Source organism: Nycticebus coucang, chromosome 17, assembly GCF_027406575.1.
Source record: "Nycticebus coucang isolate mNycCou1 chromosome 17, mNycCou1.pri, whole genome shotgun sequence".
In the NCBI taxonomy this organism is placed as follows: domain Eukaryota; kingdom Metazoa; phylum Chordata; class Mammalia; order Primates; family Lorisidae; genus Nycticebus; species Nycticebus coucang.
The window spans coordinates 33,651,506-33,675,784 of NC_069796.1; the positions used below are offsets into that span (position 1 = coordinate 33,651,506).

The 24,279-nt window shown below is 44.5% G+C and overlaps 1 protein-coding gene and 1 pseudogene across 7 annotated transcripts in view; one reads left to right on the forward strand and one right to left on the reverse strand.

Moving 5' to 3' along the window:
• The window catches only part of LOC128568357 (core histone macro-H2A.1), a 66,383-nt gene that overhangs the window by 8,790 nt on the left and 33,314 nt on the right, over positions 1-24,279 (reverse strand). For 4 of the 7 annotated variants that reach the window (XR_008375147.1, XM_053565911.1, XM_053565912.1 and 1 more), the window contains exons 4-8: positions 23,787-23,984; positions 15,770-15,880; positions 9,202-9,301; positions 2,711-2,800; positions 143-317 (exon numbers count right to left, since the gene is read on the reverse strand). Coding sequence is in view for 6 of the 7 variants with exons in the window: in XM_053565911.1 (XP_053421886.1) it covers positions 143-317; positions 2,711-2,800; positions 9,202-9,301; positions 15,770-15,880; positions 23,787-23,984 (674 nt within the window). In the remaining variant the exon portion in view is untranslated. Of the gene's footprint in view, positions 1-142; positions 318-2,710; positions 2,801-7,409; positions 7,501-9,201; positions 9,302-15,769; positions 15,881-23,786; positions 23,985-24,279 lie in introns of all 7 variants that reach the window. The other 3 variants (XM_053565917.1, XM_053565915.1, XM_053565916.1) reach the window with 3 other exon arrangements.
• Positions 1,405-1,489, forward strand: LOC128569445 (uncharacterized; annotated as a pseudogene).

Sequence of the window (24,279 nt, forward strand, 5' to 3'; positions counted from 1 at the left end):
TTCATGTTTGTATTCTTCCTTATGGCTAAGGCCAGTGCTTGTAGGCAGCCATAGATAGCCTTGCAGCGTGAGCGCTCCACAATTATGGGCGGTGTACGTAAACACAGCCATGATGAACATGGTAATAAGTATGTGCCCTTACCTGCCACTGCCAATGGATGGAAATGCGATGGATTTCAGCTTCTTATCATCGGCCAGGGCCAAACAATTTTTCACTGTCTTTTCCAGAAGTTCCTCACACTTGTCCACACCCCAGACTGGACTATTACAGTGGATCACAAACTTGGCGGGCAGGCCGTGACCAGCACTGACAGCAGCTGGAGGGAACAAAACAGAACAGCTCCATTCCTCAGCAAAGCACATATCACAAGAGGCCAAACACAGACCTACTCTCTTGCTACAACATACCTTCCTGGGCCTGTGTCCAAGGAGAACACAGCTTCCTGCTGTGCTATGATTCAAATGTAACCTCATGTGAAAACTATTCCTTATCCAGGGGGACAACCAAGTCAAACGTCAATGGGTCACACCCAGAAACTTTAACCAGGACTGTAGTGAGCTTTCTGCCCTCAAGAAGCAGGCAAGGTGACCCCAGAGGCAGAACTTTACCCATATAATATGACTGAATGTGTCAGAATGTTTACAGCATCACAGTAATTGCCTTTTTTGGGTCTCCAACCCCCTTTCTTCAAGTGGATTTATGTGCAAGTAACAATGAAGGTATCTCTGACTCTCCCAGACACAATTTAGGACAAACCTATTAGGGAAAGCAACCCCTTTAAGTGAGCTCCTAAGCAGCCTGGCCAGCCATCTTCTCCCTACAAGGATGGTCTCAGTGTGTGGCTAACTGATACTGTTTACCATGGCAGGAATACTCTGGTTCTTTTGGGCAAAACTCTTCCCTTTTCCAGCTACATGTCTCCACAGATGATCTGCCTTTCCTTTTTCAAATATGACATCATGGCTCAGATTTGCCACATACCAGGGAATGGATGCACCTCCCCACATTTCCCAGAGCAGGTTCCAGAATCCCTGTCCGTAAGATGCTCTGCAGTGAAGAAGGTTCTGGACTGCGGGTTTGGTAGGTGCTGCATGCTGTACTTCTACATAGAAGCACACTCAAGTTGTCACACCACTGCTGCAGAAAGACACTCAAACCGTTTTGTTTGGCAGAGTATTTCTGAAATTCATTTTCTTAGGAACATCTGTCAGCACTGTCCCAGGGGTATGGGCTGTTAAGGTCGTGTCTCTAGTAGATATAAGAGGAGGAGCGATTCGTGGATAGTGTTTTGGATACGGTAGAAGCAGCTCTGACCCAAGAGTCACAGGATCTGAGCTGGGGCTCTGCTTAGTGACTGAGAACTCTAGGCTAAAGCACTGATGGATAGAAACCCGAGATTAGGGACCCTTTCATAGTTCATAAGCATGATGATTGGGTTTTCACGCTCATGTGTGAAACCTTGTTACGACATTGGCACATTGCCTGACATGGAAAAGAAACCTGGGATTGGGGAGTTGAATCCATTGGTTTGTCCATGAGAAGTCACTACTAAACTATGTGTGGAAAAAGACTGGAAAGAAATGTGTTAACAGTGATTATCTCTGGGCAGGAAAACAGGGGTATGTTTTACTCTATACTTTTAAATATTTTAGAACACTTTCTAAAATAGTTCTTAAGAATAGAACATGTTATTAAAACAAGCAAAAATGTTAAATCTAATGGCTTGCATCAGCCGTGGCTCAGGTTCCCCAGACAGAGTTTAGTGGGACCAGGCCACCTCCCATCTGGCTCTACGCTGAGGGTCACCAAGGGGCTAAGGCTGGGGCACTGCTGGGAAAGAACCCGTGGGCTGGTCAGACAGGCCTGGGGATAGGCCTGCTGTCTTGGCTGGGTAGTCAATGGCGGTATGTGCCCTTTCTGAACAATGTGGGAGAACGTACTAGTGCCCCGCCTGTCATGCCCTTACAGAAAAAACTGAAGTGGAGAACAGAGGTCAAAGACAGGTCAGCAAAGGGAATTGCTGGTAGGCTGAGGCTCATGTCTACCTACCACTAATCAATCAGTGGCAATTACTGATATCCACATGTAGTTAAGATTTTTAAAATCGAAACAGGATTTGAAAGACAGAATGGGGATCAGGGACCATGTAGAAGGAAGAGAAAACCAGAGCTCAAAGTGAGGGGGGCTGGGCTCCTCCTACTGCTCAGGCTCCCCAGCCCTCTGCCCCAGTAAGAAGTACCCTGACTCTAGATCTGAGCAATAATTCTCCTCACATCAGACTCCAAGTTGTAGTCTTTCCCTCAAACCAGGAAAGGTGTAATTAGCAAATGAGAAATGTATATTTTTGTTTCCCATTAAAAACGCAGATGGCTGAAGATTTTTAATTTGCATCGCTCACCAGCAGTTTTGCAGGTGGCTCAGTATCACTGTAATTCTCAGCTCTTAGATTTGTTAAACTCAGTTTATGTAATTCCTTAAAATCTGAGGTCTAAACATCAAAATAAAATCACAAAGGTGATTTTCATGACTCTCGAGCTCCCCTGACATGTGATAAAACCCTAAGTCATACTACAGGCGTCCCCTGTGCCTCCACCTTGGTGATGCGTATGCACTGCTCTCCACCTTTGAATTCTAAACTGTCCCATAAAACGGTTTCCCTAATCCTGCACATGCCACACCCCAATAAGCACAGTGGCTTCCCCACCTCACCTCCAGCTACTTCCAAGGGCCCATTCTTTTTCCGGAGTTCCAGAACAGCTTCCACAAACTCCTTGCCACCTTTCTTCTCCAGCGTGTTTCCTAGACAAGACAGGGAGCCGTCAGACTGCCGTCCTGCATCTCTAGCACACAGACACTTAGCACATCAGGTGATTACATACTTCAAATGATCCGACCAGCGAAATTTCCGTAAGGCTGCAAAACAGGAACTAGGCCCTGGCTGAGTCAGTAGAGTGAGATTTACAAGGGCCACCGTCCACCCCAGCACTGCTGCTTCACCTGCCTTCACTGCCCCTCCTTTGGCTCTGGCTCAGGGTGACCCCGGATGTGCCAGAGATGTGAAGAAGACAGGAAACACCTGTTCTTTGCAAACACAGCTGTCTTGCATGCTTTTTGTTGGCATGAGAAAGCAGCTGGTACTTGCTTCCAAGGCGAATTGCCTGCCCTGGGTTTTCTTCTCTGGGGAGAACCCCCAAATAAGGAGGTTTTAGAAGAAGCATACCATGCTCCCTCCTGCAGCCAGCTCTCCTCTTGGCAGCAGGCCCAGAAGAAAGTGTCTGTATTTGGCCCACTTTGGACCGGTACTATTACCATGCTTAGTTCCTATTTTGCAGCTTTGGCGTCATATGCCAATAGAAAAAAATGGCCTCAGACAGTTTTGTCTTAAGAATAGTAATGATTCAGAATCATTTTAGGTAAAGGAGGGCAACATCAGAAACAGAGCTTAAAGATTAACTTGTAGTCTATGAAAACTTGGGAAGAAGGATGTCTAACTGCCCAGGACCAGATCTTTAAAAAATCCAATGGCAGGCGGAAGCACTGTGTTTTCCCAAATTAGGGTACTTGCCAAGTGATCGATTCCTGCTATGCAAGCCAAGCTCCCAAACAAGATCACCAGCACTTATAAGGATTCTTGGTTAAATCTCATGTGGGATAGCAAGCAGCTATCAAAGTTAGTGATAATATAATCCTAACGTGGCCAGAATAGGGTCTGATTCTTCCTTAAGCTCTGATTCTTCAGTTTTGTACATTTTAAAGTACTTTTCCTCACAAGAAGATAAAATACTCCCCTTAAGATTCACCATTTGTCCTGGAAAATTCAAGGTGCACCCGGCACAATTCTGGTCAGGATAGTCAAGGTGTATCAGAATGTACTAGCCCAAATTCTCTTTGGATTCACCCTGTAATGACTAGGACTGATTAAAACCTGCCTCAAAACCTGTTTTGCAGGGGTGAACTAACCCCAGGAAGTGTCAGGAAGGAAAAGTAAACAGCCTGGGCATTGTCCCAAATAAGACACAACCAGGGCTAAAGGCAGGGACTGGATCTGTAAACACCCACTTCAGGAAGGCCTGGGTACGTGAATCAGTGTGACAAGCAGCCTGTCCTGCAGGGGGATCCCGGGCTGTTTGCAAGCCAGGCTTTCAAAGTAATACAAACTTAGAATCCCTGAGGTGGGACCCTGTGTCACTCCACAAGCTCAGACTGCCCTCTGCCTTTTACCTGTCCTGAAAAGCAGCACAAACTATAAATGGCAGAGGATTCAGAGTGTCACTTTTAGCAACATTCACCTGTTGCCACTGCATGTTTCTGATAGAGATGGCAGCTGAGTGAACCAAGTACTAGAGGGAGCAGGCTCGGAGCCCAACTCCTCCACCAAAAAGTGGATATAAGCCAGGTGAGTGAGGCTACAATAGAGATTCACCTGAAATATCTATGCAGCTGAGAAAAAGCAATCTGGATTCTGAATCAGCTAGATTCTACACACTTCCACCCCTACAGCCCTGGTCTAGCCTTTCCTCTAAACCCATTCTCAAGTTTCAGGGACAGAAACAAACATGCCAGAGGCTGGACTAGTTATTCAAGTTCTCATTCTCTGTCAAATTAACTCCTTGATGAGAACTTAGAAATTTGGAAGGTAAAATAAAAATACTGTATTAATTAAGACTACAACTCCTTTCTAAAACATTAAATATTTAAGAAAATGGGCTGACTTATAATTAAAGGTGTTTTATCTTAGGAAGAGTGTTTAGTTTAAAATTTTTTACTTTTAATTAAATATTGCTTTAATTAGAAGTGAAACTTGCAAGTTAAAAATACACTTAATGCACTTCCCAAATGTAAAAACTGAACCCTCGATTGCAGGCAATCAACCCAGTCAGGACTTGACTCCTACACACACATATGTATGCACATGTTCATGTAGACACACGTGTACTTTTTAACAAGAAACAGGCCCATTTTCAACCATATTGTCAACACTCTTAATGTAAGACTCTTGCTTTTCAGGCTTAACTTCAGGGTTAATCATAAAGCAATTGGCTTATTTGCCCCCCAGCATAAACATGTGTTACTCCCATGAGAACAAGAACATTATTTCATGCTTAGAAAGCAGGCATAAGTATCAGTGTTCAAAACAGCCTAAGCGAAAATTTAGGCTTGGACAAATGTCAGGCTAAGCCTGTGGTCTATTTCACTGTTAGAAAGAACTTTTGATGGGTAAAAGTTAATCACTGGGGCTAGGCATTCCTGCACTCAGATTCCTTCTTCCAGCAGTCTCAGGACTCAGGAATTCACACCAAATATGAGAAATGGAGTGATTACTAGCTTCCTCTTTTCCCCTCTCACACATCAAAGTGGGAGCTGGAATCAATTGAGCCCATGTAGGAATCTGGTTTATCATTGTTTGCAATTGTAGAAGACATCTGGGGTCAGTACTGGTTTGGACTGGTCCGCTGGGCAGAAAAGCACTGAGGGGCTTCGGAAGACTGAGTTCTGGCCTGAAGTAGTCTCTGCTCCTTGGCCAGTTGGGGTATCTGGACCTGCTGAGATTTTTTCCCAGCTGTGATGGGGTAAGTGATGTGTGGTGTTGGCCAAGCTCTGGGGCCCGGGCTGCTTACCCAGCATGGAGGCTAATAACCCCTGCCATATAGGTTGTGACAAGCAGGGCAGAGGAAAAGCATTAGCACCACCATTATTCCAAGGGCAACAGTGCCATTCACCGTTCAGGCAGGACTGGGCTCTGCAGGCTACCCTCTGGTTGCAGCTCTGCCTCACAGCCTCCAGCTCTACCTCCTGGCACACATGTCTAATCCTGCTGAGCAGGGGAGCTTTCATGGGCTTAGGCAGGTGGGCCAACTTCCTTCTCTCCCCTGACCTGGGAGAGATACTTCTGCCCAGGAAGTTTCATAATTTTCATTTCACCAAATATCCTGAATGGCAGGATGGACCCAGGCCTTAGTAGTTACTCCCAGCTAAAAAAAAAGACAAGCCCTTAGCTCTTCGTTTATTTTTCTCTAAATAAGAATTTCCCTCCCAGCCAGTTTTCATTTGGTTAAAAAAGGAAGCATCTTTCTCTTAAGCTGCCTAACTTAGGAGCTCTTAAACTCCTCCAAATTCTTGTGAAAGGGGAGTTTATTTTAATTGCCTACAGCCTGACTTCATTTTGGCCCAGCAGACTTTGAGAACCCTGACTTTCCATCCAGCTTGTCTTTTCGTCCGTGTCTAAAATCCAAAATGCCCAGGAGAGTAATTAGTACCAATCACAGTGGCTAGGGAGGACTGAGCAGCAGTCTTTGTTGGTGATGCTAACCAGGTACAGACGGTGAGCTATTGCACATCCGGTGTCTAGGCCCCTTGTGAAAATCCTGATCCCCTCATCCTCCAAGATGAATTCGCCATGTGCTGCCTGGGAATGTAACCATCACATCTCCTATGAAAATGGCATATACACATGAGAGAGACCACACAGTAGGCACCAAACATGAGTCGGGCCTTACAAGATAAGGTGCTTTGCTCACATTTTATGTAACTATCATTTTATAGACAGGGAAACCAAGGCATTGAGGAGTTAAGTGACTTGCCAAGGACCCATAACCAGTAAATGGTAAGGCTAGAATTCAAATTCTCCTACCTAGCTCCAAAGCTCTTTCTTCTAAGAGGCATAGGGGCCTCCTCACTGGATAAGGAGGTGTACTCGGTGTACTCTTAAAGCAGAACATGTCTGACACCCATGCCGCAAAGCTACAGCCTCAGCCACTTAGCACGTCAGGGCTCAACCACCAGTGCCTTGGCAGCTGCCAAGGGAGAGCACGGTGCCTTTTGGGTCTAGGATAGCGTTACTCAAGAGTGGCCTAAGGACACCACATCAGAATGAGGTGATTTTCATGTACCTCAGTTTGAGAACCCTGAGTGTGGGAGAGCATCTGCAAAGGGTCCCCAAGTGTACCTGAGACTTTAAAGCCATTTTCAGGAACGAGTGTGCTTCTGACAGGAGACGGATGTGTATGTGGGGTGGGGGTGGGGGAGACCTATGCAAAGGCATTGTGTCTGTTCTTCAGAGGGCACAAAAGTGGTTTTGGGTGCCACTTGGCCCACCTGACTATCATCCCCGCAGCTGAAAAGCCCAGTTTTCAACGAAGCTGTGCCTCATGAAGCAAGTGAAGAAATGATGCTGCTGAACCAGTTTCCAAACCAGAAATGCCCATCTGTGAGCTGAATAGCACAACCTGCCTGACAGCTAGCTTTATTTCTTGGGTTTACAACCCAGGGACAGGAGACCTCGGGAAGGTCAGGACAGCTGGAAGTGTGAAATGAATGCAGCCCTGCATAGCTGTCAAAGGATCAAGCTGTCTGCGGCGGCCGACTGACCATGCACACACACACTCGGCAGCACCCAGCTAGGCATTACCTACTTCACCACCGATGTAGAAGTCAGTGTTTGTCGGGTGAACGACAGCATCACTGTCGATCGAGGCAATGTCAGCCTGTACAACTTGCAACTATAACAGGTAAACAAATGTATATCAACTGTGTTGGACCGAGACCCACGCACAGGCACATTTACTAATGCCCCAATGGCAGGGCTGGCCTACCTGGTCGATTCCAACATATGAGCCAAAGGGGTAACCAGTCCACGCAGTGTGCGCACATGTGGATGGGGGTGAGGACAGGAGGAGGAGGAGGAATATCAAATGTGACATGTTTAAATTAAACATTTGAATGACAAGTCCAAAAAAAGAAAAACACACATGAGATCATTTCCAAAGGTTAAAAGAAATAACAAAACGAATGCCCCGTTTCACTTTGCAAAAGCCTATAAAACTGGCATCCCACTGAGAAGGCTACTAAAACATGGCATCTGTTAAAAAAAAAAAAAAAGGTGGACGATCAGGCCAACCAAAACAACAAGTTTCTCCATTTTTTCTGCAGCAACTTGTAGACTTTGATTTTTATACTTGTGACATTCACTATTTTGTCTGCCTTCAAGAGATACCTCTTGAAAACCTGGAAAACAGTATATAGATATATGCAGAGGATTGCTTTTGTTATTCCCATTAATGTGTGGAAATATCTTTCCAGTCCTATTTCTTACTCTAGTCAATCTTAAATTTTTATGTTATTTTAATACAAAATGTACTTTGGATAGCATCTTTATTTTTTCTAGCTTTAGCCTTTTTTTAAAAAAGAGTATCTATACAAGGCAGTTGACATGCTCAGGTGGGACATTCTTGAGTCCCAGTCCCCTTGTCTTCAGCCCACTGTTGTGTCAGTTTGTGTGGGACAGGCCTGGGCTCTGGAATGAGCATCTCTGATGATAAATCTGCCATCTTTGAAAATCAGCAGAAGTTGGGCACTAAAGGCACACAAAGTATGCTGTGGTCAGGGTTAGGGAAAAGGCTGCTTTTAAGGGTACCCCTGCATAGCCTATTTCCCCTGGCAAGGCTCTACACCTAAGAGAACAGGAGCCTTTATCATGCCCTGAGGTGACAGTTCCTCATAGGCAAAGATAAAGCCAGAGAGGTTGGACCCTTGAGAGGTACCTCTCAGCTTGTCCTGAACCATCCTACCCTCCTGAGCAGGCAGACACTATGGCTCTGGAGTAGAACTTGAGTAGAAAGTGATACTGCCCTTCTGTTTAATATTATCCGTTAGCCAAATAATTCATGAAGGTGACCATATACTGTTTTCAGTTCTAGAAAAAGTTGAAGCAGGGACAGTAGAGGTAAATTTGAGGACATCAAAATGCCTGTGCAATAAAGACAACTTAACGGTGTACTGAGGTGGCTCGTTTTCCTTTTTATGCTTTGAGTGTCATTTCTAATTAAGGCTTAAATGGAGAAACTATCATTTTGTAGTTACCTGAGATTTTTCCGTTCTAAAAAATAACAAAAACAAAAACCAAACACGTGTTTAAAAATCCCCCCCAAGTAACCAGCAGTCAGTCTGATCATTATGGAAGAGAATTTAGATGGCAATATATTTGTAATCGAGGAGAAGATGTAGCCAATCACACTTAATGAAGCTTACAAGGCCATTGCCATACCGAACGGCTTAGGGTAAATAGATACACAATGCTACACTCAATCTTAGTTTTGGGAATTTGGTTTGCCCATTCTAAAGTTTAAGAGGAAAAGCCTAAATTCTGGGTTCCATAATTTTTCATCTGACAGCTGGTGATGCCGAACCCCATCCCCAATTACCTAGGTCATCTTTAAGGTCAATGTCAGCATTGGTAGGATTGATTATGGCCTCCACCTCAAAGCCGGCTAAATTACTGATTTCACTGTGAATAAGGTTCAGCTGAAAAGAAAAGCATGGGGTGGGAAATAACAGGAGAGCCGGGAAATCTCAGAGAAAGGAGCCTTGGGATACAGGTGAAGGGCAGTGGACACTCCCAAGTGCACTGGGCACAAAGAGAGATGGGGAGTTGCTGGCTCTAATGCACCCACTTCAAACCTAAGTCTCACTGCTGCCCAGGGTGCCAGAAGGAAGCAAACCAGGCTCACTGTACAGAACCAGTGGACGGTGCGTGGGGCAAAAAGGGATCACAGCCATAGTGCACTGGGGGGTATCAGCTTTCCTTTAGGAAAAGGAAACTGTGATCTGAGGCCAGAGTGAAGCAGCTGTCAGGACCCAGAGTCAGAGTACTCATTGCTGTGGATGGGGAGTTTGCATGTGACTGTCCTTATCCCTGAGTGTTAGGGTGATAGAAGAGTCCTACCTGACTTGGGTAAACCCCTAAGGTAGCTCTGCTACTGTCCTCCAAGTGACTATAGGTATTTAAGGCTGTCTTTATCATCATGACTTCCGGCTGGATCCCCTGCCCTGCTCAGGGGTTTCTAGGAGCAAGAACAGTCTAAATTACATGTCCATTAATCATGTAATGAAGTTCTAGTGAAACCCAGGGAAATTAAAACAGTTCTCCAGCAAGACAATGTGTCTTTTAAACAGTTTCACATTGTTGGCCAGAGATCCAACAGGTGACTTATCTAGAATTTTCGCTGAGTTTTATGTCTACCCACCAACTTGGTCTTTCTGAAAAGCCACGAATGTCCTCCTTCCACACTGTTATTCTGTTGCCATGGCAACCCTGAGCATCTGAGTATGAGAGGAATCCTGAATTCTAGATTCTGCTGTCAGAAGGGCAAAATTACCTGCCCTGGGACTGCTGTTTTGGATCCTACTCTCCCCCTCCTTTTTCTCCATGTACCAGTGCCTGCAGTAAAGCTTGTTCTCACATGCATGCAGTGTTCACTCATAAGAAGGTGCTCATTTTTCAGTGACATGAATTCTTAACAGTGGCAGCAAAATGCAATGCCTAAGTAGCCCCCAGAGGAGCTGGTGCCCAAGGCCTGATCTAGGCCAGGTGAGTGGCTGTTGCCCGTAGGGCCCAGCAAGGCAAAAGCCTTTTTCTAGGAATTCATTCAGGATAGGGCTGTGCTCAGACACTTGGCAGGGAAGCGCCTGGCAACTGAGGCCTAAGTCACTGAATTTCTGGGGCCTAAAATCGTGATGCAAACAAAACCAAACAAAAAACCTGACACTCTAAAGTGTCAGAAAGATAAACTCATTTCTGATTCCCAGCAGCTGGCAGATTCTCAAAAAAAGAACCTGCTTAGCCTAATTGGCATATATAAGAATCCTTTTATTTTTTATTTATTTATTTTTTTTTTGCAGTTTATGGCCGGGGCTGGGTTTGAACCCGCCACCCCCTACTCTTTGAGCCATAGGCGCCACCCTGAACCCTTTTATGTTTAAGCCACAAAATAGCTTTGCTGCTATAAAATATGTACAAATGTATATTTTTAAAGAGTCTTCTAGACTAGGGATATATTGGTGGGTGTAATAGGGAAGGAAGAAGACAAATTACTTCAGGCACTTTGGAAAGACAAATGGGTAAGCCACTTGGCTTAGGAAGGCTGGGCCAGTAGGCAGAAGCCAACAGTGAGGTGACCATGAATAAGATGACACAGGCCTGCCTGTGAGCATGGCATTCAAATGCACATGTCTGGAAAGGATCCTGCTGCCCAGTCAGTCATGCGAATAGGCATGGGCGGGCCAAGACAGATGCCCAGGCCAAGGCGGTCCCAGGGTCCCTTCCCATCAGCCAGGATCAAATCCAACTGAGTTGCTCAACCAAAGGGCACATGACCAACATCTGAGGCACATGGAGGGAGGTGGTACTTGCAGGCTGGGAAACCAGATTTCAGGGAAACTGAAAATTCCCAAGATTAATGTGATTTGCCAGGAGAGATGAGGATTGTTGACAGTTTCAGAATTTGAATAAGGTGATTATTTTTTTGTCTCATAATTGGGAAAGATAAAAAACTAAGTTTTATACCATAGCACAGGGAACTTAAAGCTGCTATGAAGCTCATCACTGGAGAAAGTGACCACAGGTACTGCTGTTAAAAAGCAGGTGGGAGGGGTCCCTCTTAGCCATGGAGTTGGGAGAAAGAGACTTGGCCATGTGACCTTCCAAGATTCCTTCCACTGCTGGGATCTGATGCTCCTAATCTCGGCTGGCTCTGGAGGAGTTAATCTCATATCCACCGTACCCAAGTCTCCCCTATCGTGGTTATATCCACATAAACTCGGTGCTCTGCTCATGGTGTGGGCTTATTAGAGGATGAACCCCTTGGGAGGCACTGCCGCCTAAGCGCTACACAATGCTTAAGACAGTGCCAGGGTTTCTGAGGGCACTTCAAGTTGCAACTGAACGTCATACATCCTCAGACAAAACTGAGATGACGAACCTCCCCACTTCTCTTAAGGCAAAGTTAATGGAAATGCCAAAGCTCAGGAACTGGCCTGGGTTGGCTCTGAGTGAGCCTGACCTCGCTGGATGAGAGGCTGACACCCGCCACTTGGGACAGGGCAGGAGGCAGTCTGTTGATGATAGGGAAGAAGCTGGAGGCATGGAGCTTCTAAACTGATGTGCAGATTACCCAACCTACGTGGTTATAGGAAATATATTTTTTAATATAATGATTAGAAATTTACTTTGGGGTAACAAAAGTGATTTGTTAAAAATAGCAATTGATAGGTTGAATCTAGCCTGTAACTATCAAATTTTGGTTTCTTATTCTCTTTTAGTGAACAAGGAAGGAAGTTTGGCTGGTCTCATTTCCTTGTGGGGCCATGCAAAATGCAATTATTCTCCTGTCCATGAAGTCTATTTCAACTAAGGGGGATGGGCAGGGCATTGTCTCCCATTGGACCCCTTTCCAAACATGTCATGAGAACCATGTCTCCCCAGGGCCTGGTCCTGCCCTTGTGTCATGGTGTGAGCTCATTAGAGGATAACCTTGAAGGCAGAGAGGTGCTGCCCCCTGCCCCTCCACCCTGGCCTGGGTTTCTCCAGAGGCCTTAGGCCTGGCACTGGCGCCTAGTGGGTGTCTGGCTAGAAAGGGCTCCTTAGTGGTAAGGGCACGTGTGGGCACTGCTAGAGGCCCAGGAGCTGAGCCACTCTTCACTGCTTCAGCAGTTTCCTATACTCTCTCGCCAGCTATGAGCCATAATGGTGGAAAGGAGTGAATGCTCTTTCTCCCCTATTGCTATCCCAAGAGTTCTCTTTCCTTACAGTTTTCCTGCCCCCAGAAGGGTGTATTGATTAGAGAAAGAAAATTCATGGTACCTCATATGCTTGCCTTGAATGTCTTTGAATTCTGAGGTCACAATCCTGATTACTAGGGAGGTACAGAGACCCACTCATACCCTCCAAAGACTGCTCTCCCTAATGTTTCATGTAATCTCGACTCTACCAAGGAAACCTAAATCATCTGCTGCCATTGACACAGACTTATACACATTAGAAATGTTTTTTGGAATGTTTTTTTTTTGGAAAAGAAAATCATCAGTTTTTAAAACCCTTGGAAAGAGGCTGCAAATCTTGGTTGAACTACAAAGCAAAAACATTTAGTTGATTCAGATTTACAGCACTGTTGTTTTTAAAACAATTCAACAATGTGTGTGAACATTAGGTAAAATCATAGAGTAATGAGTGGTTACTTGTGAGAATTCAGTATGTGAAATACATCATTAACAACAACAATTAGATCCCAGGGTCCTAAGCCCTGGGCCGTTTCCTCCTGTGAGTAGCTTAGCAACCAGGCCTTACTGGGCTATAGCAAGCACAATATCACCTTTCTCTACCCCAGCTTGCTTGCAATATTTAAGCATTGCTTTCACTGCCACAGATGGAAAAACAAGATTCACAGCACACAGAGTACACAGAGTCATCATTCTAAAGTACCCCTTTTGAAATATTCCCTAAACTCCGATTTTTAATGTGCTTTGTATAAAAACTTGTATGTATCAGTTTTATGACTATGGGCCTTTCTGTACTATATGGCATGATTTTCACCTGACAGTAACAGCCAATAAAGGGCCAGAAAGCAGTGCTCCAAAATAATGCCCTAAAATACACACAAATGCTCACTTCATCTCATGCTGCAAGGGTGTGGGGTTTTGGAAAAAACAGCTGGCATCCTAGTTCTAACAGTGGTGCCCAGGCTGACTTGAGATGGTGCTTTATTCATTGAAGCCACATTTGGGAAGATGAAGCTTACTTTACTAAAATGCATCTGTTGTGCTAGGTTTGGGGTCACCTCGTCCTGGGCATGTAAACCTTGGCAATAAAGGTGCAAGCATGTTAACAGGAAGGGCAGCCTCACAGGGGCTTGGTGTTTTGTTTTCAGCACTCAAGGACTGACATGTGTGCTACAGGGAAAGAAGGCTAGTGGTCCTTCGGGGTCTGAATTCAGTACCCCCTTTTACGGCTACCATTTTGTACTGCCTTCCAGCTCAACCAATCCTCTAGATTCTCCCTCCAAAAGTCAAGGTATTGAATAGGCACAGTTTGATGTCAGCTCACTGCTTTTATTCTCTTTCATTTCTTAAGCATTAGATGCTATGTCTGTAAATTATAGAGTAATAGGTTTTTTGGACCCTCCTCTCCAAACCCTGAGTGGGGAATAGTCGGGATAAGTTAGGTTTGTACTTTTTGTTCTTATGACAGCTTGACCAGGTGTACCCCAAAACAATCACTGAGAACTGATATGTGTCCAGCTCTTCATAAGAGCCAACAAAGTGTCTGCACCCTTCGCCCACCTCCCTTCCAGGGCTCACATGCACAGAGCCCAGAGAGGGTCTGGTCCAGTTTCTTTCTGAAGAACGCAGCAACAGATGTGAACATTTGCACAATCACATTTGCTGCTACTCTGGAAATATTTTAGTTCATCTGGCAAGGGGGGCAGCAGTGTGAGGAGTTCTGATTTGAGGCTGGGCAGCAGGAGGCAACAGAGAAGAAAAGGCCAAGGGCAGCTTGGGGAAGAGTGCGAGAAGAGACTGAATGTTCTACGTACACAACGGGCCTCCACGTCCTGGCTAATGATCTACAGTAGGGATCTAGAACACACTGGGCCTAGTCCCAAGTAGCAGGGGTTTTCACACTTTAGTTCAAACTGAAGCAATTTGGATGACAGTTCACATTAACTTTTAATATATTGCCCAAAGGCAAGACATGATTGCAAGAGGGACTTTACCTAACAATGGCAATCAGTGTAACCTGGCTTATTATACCCTCAATGAATCCCCAACAACAACAACAACAAAAAATATATATATATATTGCCCAAAGGACATGTTGAAGGGTATGAAAGTAGACCCAGGTGGTTGCCTTCACTGCTAAGTTGAAATAAACAAAAAATATTTTAAGCAACAACTTTCAAAGCCCCAGACCTTAAGATGACAACTAGTGCTGCTTATTTTTTTCTTTTGAAAAAATGCATACAAAATACAGATAATGGTTAAAAATGTAAACAGGAATGATTATATTCTGGAACACAGAGTCAGTCCACCACAGGAATTGCATCATGAGAGACTGAGTGCAATTAGTGACAGGAAGAGGGGAAGGAGGAGGAGAACTTGCCACTCCGTGAGCGAGAGCACTGCGTTGCTGTGATGCCAGAGAAACTGACGGTGAGGGTTTAAAAATGATGCAGCTTCAGAACCAAGTTGTTACCACGTTCAAACTAAATGCAAATTACGTGGAAGGTCAAATTCATTCCTTTAATTTTTTAAAACTTAAGCAGAGTTTAATTCCCTCTCTTCCCACCCCTTTTTTGGTGTTAATAGAGAAATATTGATTCTCATTCTCAAGTCTTAAAAGCCTTTGCATCATTTTTATTGTTGATAAAAGTGAATTATCTTTTTACAAAACCGTGGTATCTTGGCAAAGTTGCATCACTGGGACAGCTGAAAATATATTGCCCACGGTTAAAACAAACAATTGGCTTGAAGAGTCTTCTGGTGGTTCAGCGAAGAAACCCCTGTACACCCACCAGAATGCCTGAAACAGTCCCGTGAATCCCTGGATAGGATCTGGGGCTCTACCCTCAGTGCCCATCAGAACAAGCAGGCCGTTTGCTAGACCGTTCACTTTCCACACCAGGGTTTTGACTTCTGCCTAGTTTCTGGCCCGTGCTGATGACCAGCTTATCTCACAGGAGTGGCTCCTTCTCCAGGCTGACTCCAAGGGTCCTGATCCCCCTACCCAGGAGTCTCTTTGCCCTCTTCCTTACCACATTCTCCCCCAGTTCTCTACCCGCCAGAGTCCCCCCTCAGCTAAGCCCTCCCGAAAGCCACTCCAAGCCCCCTGCCCTCTCTCTCTACGCACTGGGAGTGGCCCTGAGAATCCCCAGGCCTTCCAGTGGAGGCGTGCTGTCCCAGGGCCCTGAAGTAGACCGAAGCTGCGCATCCACCTACCTTTTGGCCGAGGAAGAGGCTCTTAGTGGAAAGCACGGTGAAGCCATCGGCCGGCGTGCCCTCGGTTGTGCTGTCGGCGCTGGCTGCCTTGCTGGCTTCGCCCTGCTTCTTCTTGCACAGACAGAAGGGTCAGAGTGGGGCTGCACAGCCGGGCAGAAAGCAAATCTAGGCTTTCTAACTGGAGGCCATGCACATAATACTCAAGATAAATGGGAAATTAAAACAGCCAACTCTTAGCATTTCTCAACATGGGGACTGATTTTGAGGTATAAGAGTTCTGTGAGGTATGTAAAATTAAACACTTTCATCACCTTATAATCTAAAAGAAAAGCTACTAAGGTAAAACTTCACTTTATAGTGATTGTTTAGAACAGAATCATTTTCATAAATTCAGACCAAGTAAATGGCTCTTAATTAACGACCTTCAAGTGTCTTTCCTTTCTAGATGTCTTGCACACCGTTCAAGCTTAAGAAGAAACTGTTCTAGGTCACAAGTTCTCGAAAAAGACGACCAAGGACCATACCCTCCAATGTTCTCCCTCCGCCCCCCCCCCCCGAAGGTGGGCCTCACATCTACACTCCTTCATTCAAACCAGCCCTAGAGAAGGATGCATGTGGGGCTGTTGTAAACCCACTGGTCCCCTAGAGTCCCCACAGTGGCATGGGTCTCAGCCTGCTCTTAGACCTCTTCCCCAGCATGATTCAGGCTGACATATGTGGACCCTGTGGAGTTCCCAAGGGTCTTCTAAGAGGCACGTGCATCAAGAGTTTTAAATAAACAAATTTCTAGATCTTCAACTTTCTAGTATACTTTTTTCTACAACCTCTGCCCTGAGTGGAATCTAAAGTCTATGGTCAAGGTTCCACCCTGGAGTTCCTTTCATAACTGTGCTTCTCCCACTCCCTGGAGTGAATATTAGTATGGTACACTACCATGGGAGTAGAGATGCATACTTTTTGTATATTTCTGTTAAAGACAAAGCCTGTATTAGAAATGGATATTTTGGGGGCAGCACCTGTGGCATAGTGGGTAGGGTGCTGAACCCGTATACCGAGGGTGACGGTTGCAACAGAAAACAGCTGGGCGCCTGTAGTCTCAGCTACTTGGGAGGCTGAGGCAAAAGAATCGCTTAAGCCCAGGAGTTGGAGGGTGCTGTGACGCCATGGCACTCTACCAAGCACGATAAAGTGAAACTCTGTCTCAAAAAAAAGAGGGGATATTTTGTCTAATTTGGGGATTTTCTACTTTCAGATATATTACAGAATGAGGACAGTGGGAACAATGGCAAATTTATTTAGACACTTCACCTTTCCTTTTCCCCAAATTATTATCAAAATATATATCACTCCTGAGGGAGGGCCCAGTGGGAGGAAATTAAGAAAAAAGGAGTGAGAAACAGTACAAAGGGGTGGGCCTTCATGAAGGAGACTATAAACAGTTAACTCAGAAGGGCAAGGCCTGTGCCTTATTCATTCACCTGTTAAAGACTCAAATTCATTAACATATTAACATACTTATTTACATTAAAAAATAAGCTCTAATTTTGCTGACTACTTTAACAATGAGGACTGCTTTGGCAATTAGGTAGTATGGCTGACATTTGCCATAAATTAAATGTGCTAAATCTAAAGCTCTAAGGTTTTGATATAACTGAAAAGACAAAGAACATTTCATCAAAAAACAGTACTGCTGAAGATACTTTAAAGTTACCAGTATTTTGATTTTCTAATACTTTGAGTAGGTCAGCAAATGAGAAACAGGCATAATCAACAATTACATAGTAAATCTTAGTAAAGCCTTTTTTGATATACTTTCCAGGACCAAGAAAGGGAAAGGCTGGGTAACAAGGCCTTCCACAAATCAGATGTTTTAAATTCTGTGCTTTCATTGGGACAGGGCTCTTTGTACTCTCAATGATTCCCCAACAATGGAAAAAAAGAAAAAAAATTCTGTGTTTTCAACAAAACTGAAGAAATACCTAATTAAATTAATAGCTGATAGATCACTTAAAAGCAGACTGATATAGTTTAGCTAATACTAATGAACCGGGTTGGTGTTTCAATTGTGGCCCCGTGCACCAATGTCACCTGAGATGTTAACAACAGGGAGACTGGGTGAGTTGTACTCAAGAACTCTCTGTACTACCTCTGTAACCATTCTCTACACCCAGAACTAAAGCAAAATGTTTATTAAAACACAGTGATGAGAGATTGCTCCATGACTGTTGACACACATCACAAAGGGTTCAGAGGACTGAAGGGTGCTGCTGAAACAAAACCCTTTCTATTCCCATTTAATTATTTTAGCAAAAAAGACTCTCAAAGGACTTATATCAGCAAGTACATAAAAACAAGATGCTGAACCCTGTTCTCATTTTAACAAATAACACTCATCTTAGGATATGTGAACTGGAGAGGGAAAAAAAAATCTATTTCCACCCATTTCATTATAAGATGCTTTTCCAATAAAAGTTCACTTTTCCTTAATAGTTGTGAAAATTTATAATGCATTGTCAGTTTGATCAATTGTGTATTATTAATAAATGTGATATCTAATCTTATAAATCTGTATCATTTAGTGCTTTTATAAGGGTCACAAGTTTTTCAAAATTTATATGCATTATTTTTGTTGCAGAAATCAACAAAATATAAGCATAAATGTGTCCCATTGGGATGAAAGTTGTGGAACAAATGAAAGGGAAATAAGGGGAAAGGAAATAATGAAAATTTTCTAAATTAAAAAAGCTATTTTATTTTTTAAATGGATGATGGTGTATCAAATCATCACAGTATTTAGACTGCACTGATTACACTTATGTGAAGAAATAATTTTTAAATGTCAGTATTTATAGTATACTAAAAGGGATGCCCTCTGCAGCTATTTAAATTTAAAATGAATAGTTTAGCTATCACGATTTTAAATGTGTACGATACAGAGATTTTACAAATTCTTTTTAGGAGGTATCCACCCAGAAAGTTTCAAAATCACTGCCATATACTCCCCAGTGCAACACCATGCATACAGGTGGTACATAGTAAATTCTTGGGAATGGGATAAAGGTTCTCATACTGAGGGAAAATAGGTAAGCATTTAGCACTTCCTGCAGGGAAACCTGTATTTTGAGAGCTGATGGAGTCCTAGTTGACAGGATTTCAGGCACCTGGGAGTTGGTGCTGGTTTTACTGGGAAGAGGGAGACACTTAAGCTTCCCTGTGCCCCTGATATAAGTCAGCAGTCACCTACACAGCCAGGTTCTAAGGCTTCACCTGTGACAATACTGGTGATTTTCAGCAATGACTCATTAAGGTTGCAGCCCCCCTCCCAACTCTTCCTGCAATGGTCAGCTGTACAGCCCCCCATCAGAAGAGGAGCTTCCACCAAGGGAAGCAGTTCATGGTCACAGGGCATAAAAGTAGGACTACATTTGAACTCTGAAATTCTGTATTTGAGTATCTGTATTTTGAGCGCTGCTACCCTGTTTTCCCGAAAATAAGACATCCTCCGAAAATAAGACCTACTTACAGGATAGATAAGACATCCCCTGAAAATAAGACCTAGCGCATCTTTGGGAGCACACCTTAAAATAAGACACTGTCTTATTTTTGGGGAAACAGGGTAGCTGTATAACCTTGGGAAAATTGCTCACCTTCCCCAAGCCTTATTCATAAAATGAGACTAAGGTTACAGAACTCATTAAACACATTGCTGTAGAGAGAAGGCAGCAGAGGGCTGTACAGAGACAAGCTGTTCTTTCCTGGTTCTCTGCAGCTCATCTGCTTGGCAGGGAACTTCTGCCTCTTCTCTTCGAGATACCCAGCTCATGGGACAACAAGGGTGCTTAAGGTCAGCACAGTTGTCTTGTAAGATGTTACTGCATTCAGATCATAAATGTGCCTAAAATTTTTCATAAAGCCTGCTGTCTGAAATTACGTCCCTCTTTTAACATTTTGGTATCAAAATACCCTTTCTTTTATGAACTAGTAATCTTAGGTGGTAAAATCTTTTCATATTCCAGCTTGGGAAAAAAATGTTGGCAAGCAACTCCTATTTGTCAATCTCCAAAATGATTGAGCATTCAGAATTTTATATTTTTCTACAAACCCAAAGGTTCCCTTTTGATGGACAGGCACCCAGCTCTGTTATGAGCAGTAGAAAACCGATGGCTGAAATGCCTAAAATAGTGTTAAAAGGCCAGAAAAATTCTGTAAGGATGTCAGCTTCTTAAAAAACCAATTCCTTTCTTTAGTACCCTGTACCAAACATTAATCACTGAATTTTCGTGAACTTTGAGTGTAAATATTTACTTCTAGTGAAAGAAAGAGGCACTCTACTGGAATCATCTTGGGCTTTGACCAGGAGGAGTAAGCCCACCTTCATGATCTAGGATGGTAGTTTTCACATGGGGATGGAGATTTGGTACCAGTGTAGGTTTATGTTTCAAAATCCTAGGTGAGATAATACTTTATCCAAATTTTTGGCAAAAACTGTCTTAGAGATCCCTGAAAGATTATCCTGTGACACTAGTAAACGCTCTGATGGAGGTCTTAACCTACTAAAATTAGGCATAAATAATTTCCTTAATCTTAGGTATTTCATTTTATGCACTTGAAAACTTATCTTGAGAAGAGCCCCCAGCCTTTTCCCCTGCCAAAGGTGTCCATCTTATGAAAACATGAGGGACCTCACAGGCAAGTCCTATCAAGTTCTCCTGGGAGGAGCCCAGCGGTCCAACCTCCAGGCCTGCTTACTATTCCTCTGCCAGCAGCTCTCTGCTCTCACTCCCTTGAATGAGTAACTATCTTACTCTATCAGGCCTCTGCTCAAGTGCCACCTTAGGACCTAAACACCTCTGACGTCACACCCCTTTATTTCTGCCACATCCCTGACTGCCTCCCACCTTCTATAATAAACTGCACCCTTCCCTGAGCATCTGGGATGGCAGGGACTTTGTGTGTTCACTGATGTTATCTCCACTACTGAGGACGTAACTAGCATACTTAATATAATACTGTGAATTCACTGAATTAATATTCATCCTTTAACTCAGAAATAAATCTTAAAAGGATGAGGCTGTTTTTGAAATTTCTTAATGGGGTTAAAATGCTTTATGAGTAACAGCCATAGAAATTAAAAATATACTCAACACTTTGCCACAGCAAGTTCACTTTGAAGACTTTATCCGATAGATTTACTTGCACCTGAGCACAGAGATTCACATACAATGGCAGCCACTGTGGCACTGTCAGAATGAATGTTAGAACAATCCCCAAGTCCCTTGCTCCACAGGTTCTGCGTATAAGCCTCTGTAGTCATCCCATGCAACATGAAAGCAGCTGCTGAGAGGATGACAGCAACAGCCAGCGTGGACACTCGCTCGGAATTCTGCAGAGCTGCACAACACCTTGCATATCTTTGTTTTACAAATGAGGAAGCTGAGCACAGGGAACAAACTTGCCACAGTCATGCAGCTAGAAATGGCTGAACTGAGATACAAAGCCCACTGGCTAACACCAGAGCTTGCACTCTTTACTACACCACACTGACAAAAAGTGGGTCACGTGATTTGTATTAAAAAGAAAAATCCAGGTAGGATAGGGAGGGATTTACGTCTTTGTATGCTTATTATGCACAGACTTTCTGAAAGAGACTTAAAAGCTCATTACGGAGACTGCCCTGGGGAAGAGAAGTGGGGGACTGTGATGGGAGCAAGATTTCTTTGCTACATCCTCTTTCATACTGTCCAAATTCTTACACATAGCACCTACTTGAAGAGAGTAGGACTGGAATAGACTATCTTTTTATGGGGTGGGGGTAAACCAAGACGCAGAGAGGGAAAGACTTACCTGAGGCCACCCAAGTAGGAAGGAGGGGCCCTGGGACACAGCCAGGGCTCTGATTCCCAGCCCCTAGGGTGGGGAGGGCAGTGTTGCATTCTCTAACCATTTCCACTATAGTTGACTCAGCTGTCACAACTGGAGATTTTCAAAACTTGCAAATTACGTAGCATTGGGGGGGAAAATTATGATTTGGACTTCAAGTATTGACACTTGAAAAATACCAACTCCCTTTCACTACAAGCGCTGTAGCATGTTGCTAAGGCTTTCTCTGCAAGTCCCTGGAAAGGTTATTTTCAGAATGTTCCACTGAAATCTGGAGATGCAGGGTTCTCTGCTGTTTCTGGGAGCTGACACCACAATTTACATTAAACAAATGTTTTGAAAATTAGCTGTTCACGGTTCCAATTTCAGCTTCCCCCAGGGTTTAATGTTAGCCAAATACTGGTACAGTAAGCAGACAATGTGTTTTATTGTGTGGAAGAAAAACAGACCACCATAACAGACTTCCTGCATTTGTAATCAAGGGAGTACTGAGTGGTCGGTGATTATTGGCACATGGTTATTAGAAACACTGCGTTCCAAATATAGCTACTAGGAACTGAAGACACACACATACACACCCTATATTTCAACTCCAAAAAGAAAGAGAAAGAATTCCTAGTGTTTGGTAAATTGGAAAGTTTAGAAAGTCACAGGGCACAAACTATGAGGGAAGACTAGGGTAACAAGGTTCAGCCCACATTTGCCTGCAGACACTGATATCTGAGAGACTGCTCAAGTATCAACAGCATGTGCTTAAGAGAGGTGATGGCTTGGGACGTAGCCAGAGCTGGGGCTATGCCTTGGACATGGTCCGGCCCCTGCTGGTTCCCAGCATGAAGTGCCACAGGCCCTGCTCTCTGGGCAGCCAGGTCCCTGGGGCCCATTTTTAAGAGAAGCCAAATCTGGCATCCTTGGTACCTTTTTAACATTTAAAAAGGGTTGCACAGGTACTATATCTTCTGCCTTCCTGACATGTTCCTCCTCCCAACTGCAAATGTTGAAAGGGAAAAAAGAAACAATTTAATCTGCTAATTTTATAGTTAACAGGAATGAGTAAGGAAACATTCTGTAAAATCCCTGCCCGGCCTCAAGCCTCCTCTAGGACTTGTGAGCTAGGTGGAATGCAAATGTCTCACAAGGCATTTCCAAGGACATATTATTGAGGGTCTTAGAAAATAGGTCACTTTCTGCCAGAGGTGACTTCCTCCCACTCTGGCTGGAGGCTAGACAGAGGACTTCTTGAGCAACTCAGGCCAGGGCAGCTTCAAGATACTATTTTAATAAAGACCAAGCTTTGACTGCACTGTTCTATGTTTGTTGGCCCTGGAGGCGTGACAACAGCTGACAGGCCAGGGCCCAGTGAGGACAGAATGAAAAATACGTGTTCCAGGTGCCTTGTAGTCTGCGGTTGATGCACCGACAGTGGGAACACCCACTCACAGGCCTAGGCCTCCTAAGGGCATCCCCTACACTGTGAGGAATGTGGCTCGGAATGTGCTAGCCTTCCCCACCCAAGAGAGCAGCAGATCACACCAATGGTAGGGGTGTCCTCACCACAAAAAGATAAGCACCTGGGACCTGGCCAATCCAAGTTCGGCCCAGCAGGAAGCACTTGCATAATACCACCATCTTTTTCCTTTACAGAGGCATCTATTCTAAGAGCAAATCGTCCAGACTGTCCCTGGTGAAATGTGGTTAGGGGAGGAAGATACGCAGCCACGGCAACACAATGAGAGTTCTGCAACGGTCAAGGCACAGGGGTAGCTGGTCCCTCTGGGCAGGACTAGAGATGTGGCTATCCCCTAGCGTGATGTGTACACCTCCCCAGAAGGCCAAACACAAGGGTCTTTCCAGCCTGGGGTTATCAGTTCCCAACACTCCCTGAAAGTTTGTTGTCCATCCCCCTTGCCCACAGGGGTTCAGTCCTCCAATTGTGTCCAGACTGTAGGAGAGACTGTCCTGACTCTGCCCACTTGAGTTGGACTAACCCCTGTGTAATCAGCTCCTCCATAGTCTACCCCGTCTGTGGGAGAAGCCCATGGGGAAGTGGGACCCATGGGGGAAGGGAACCTTTCATTGCCCCATTTATCAGCACCCGACCCTGCCCCATTCCACATGTCCCTGCCAAATCACATACCTTAGATTTCCGAGCGCCTTTCTTGCCTCCTGTTTTTTTAGACACAGGTTTCTTCTGGGATGGAGACTTGGCCTTTTTGGCTGGGGGTGGTGTGATGATGGCTTCCAACTTCCCTTTGGATCCTCGCTTCTTCGCTAGCAACTCAGGGTGGATGTTTGGTAACACCCCCCCACTGGCTATGGTGACTCCTTTTAGCAGCTTGCAGGAAAACCAAAGTAGCAGATGGTGAGCCAGAGTCCCCTGTTCCTGACCGCCAGGAAGCCGGCCCTGCCCATGCACGCTCTTGCCTTTGGGTGGTAGTGCTCCTTCCCATATGGTATGTCCAGGGATGCCAGTGGGACTCAGGCTTGCTACACAGGGATCAAGTCCCAGAGTCCCCCACCCGGATGGAGTTAGACAATATCTGTTATTCAAAGACAGCCAAATACCTTGTTCCTTCCTACCTCCTCCACTTTCCCAATAAGGTCTCAAGGAAAACCTGCCATGAGAGGTA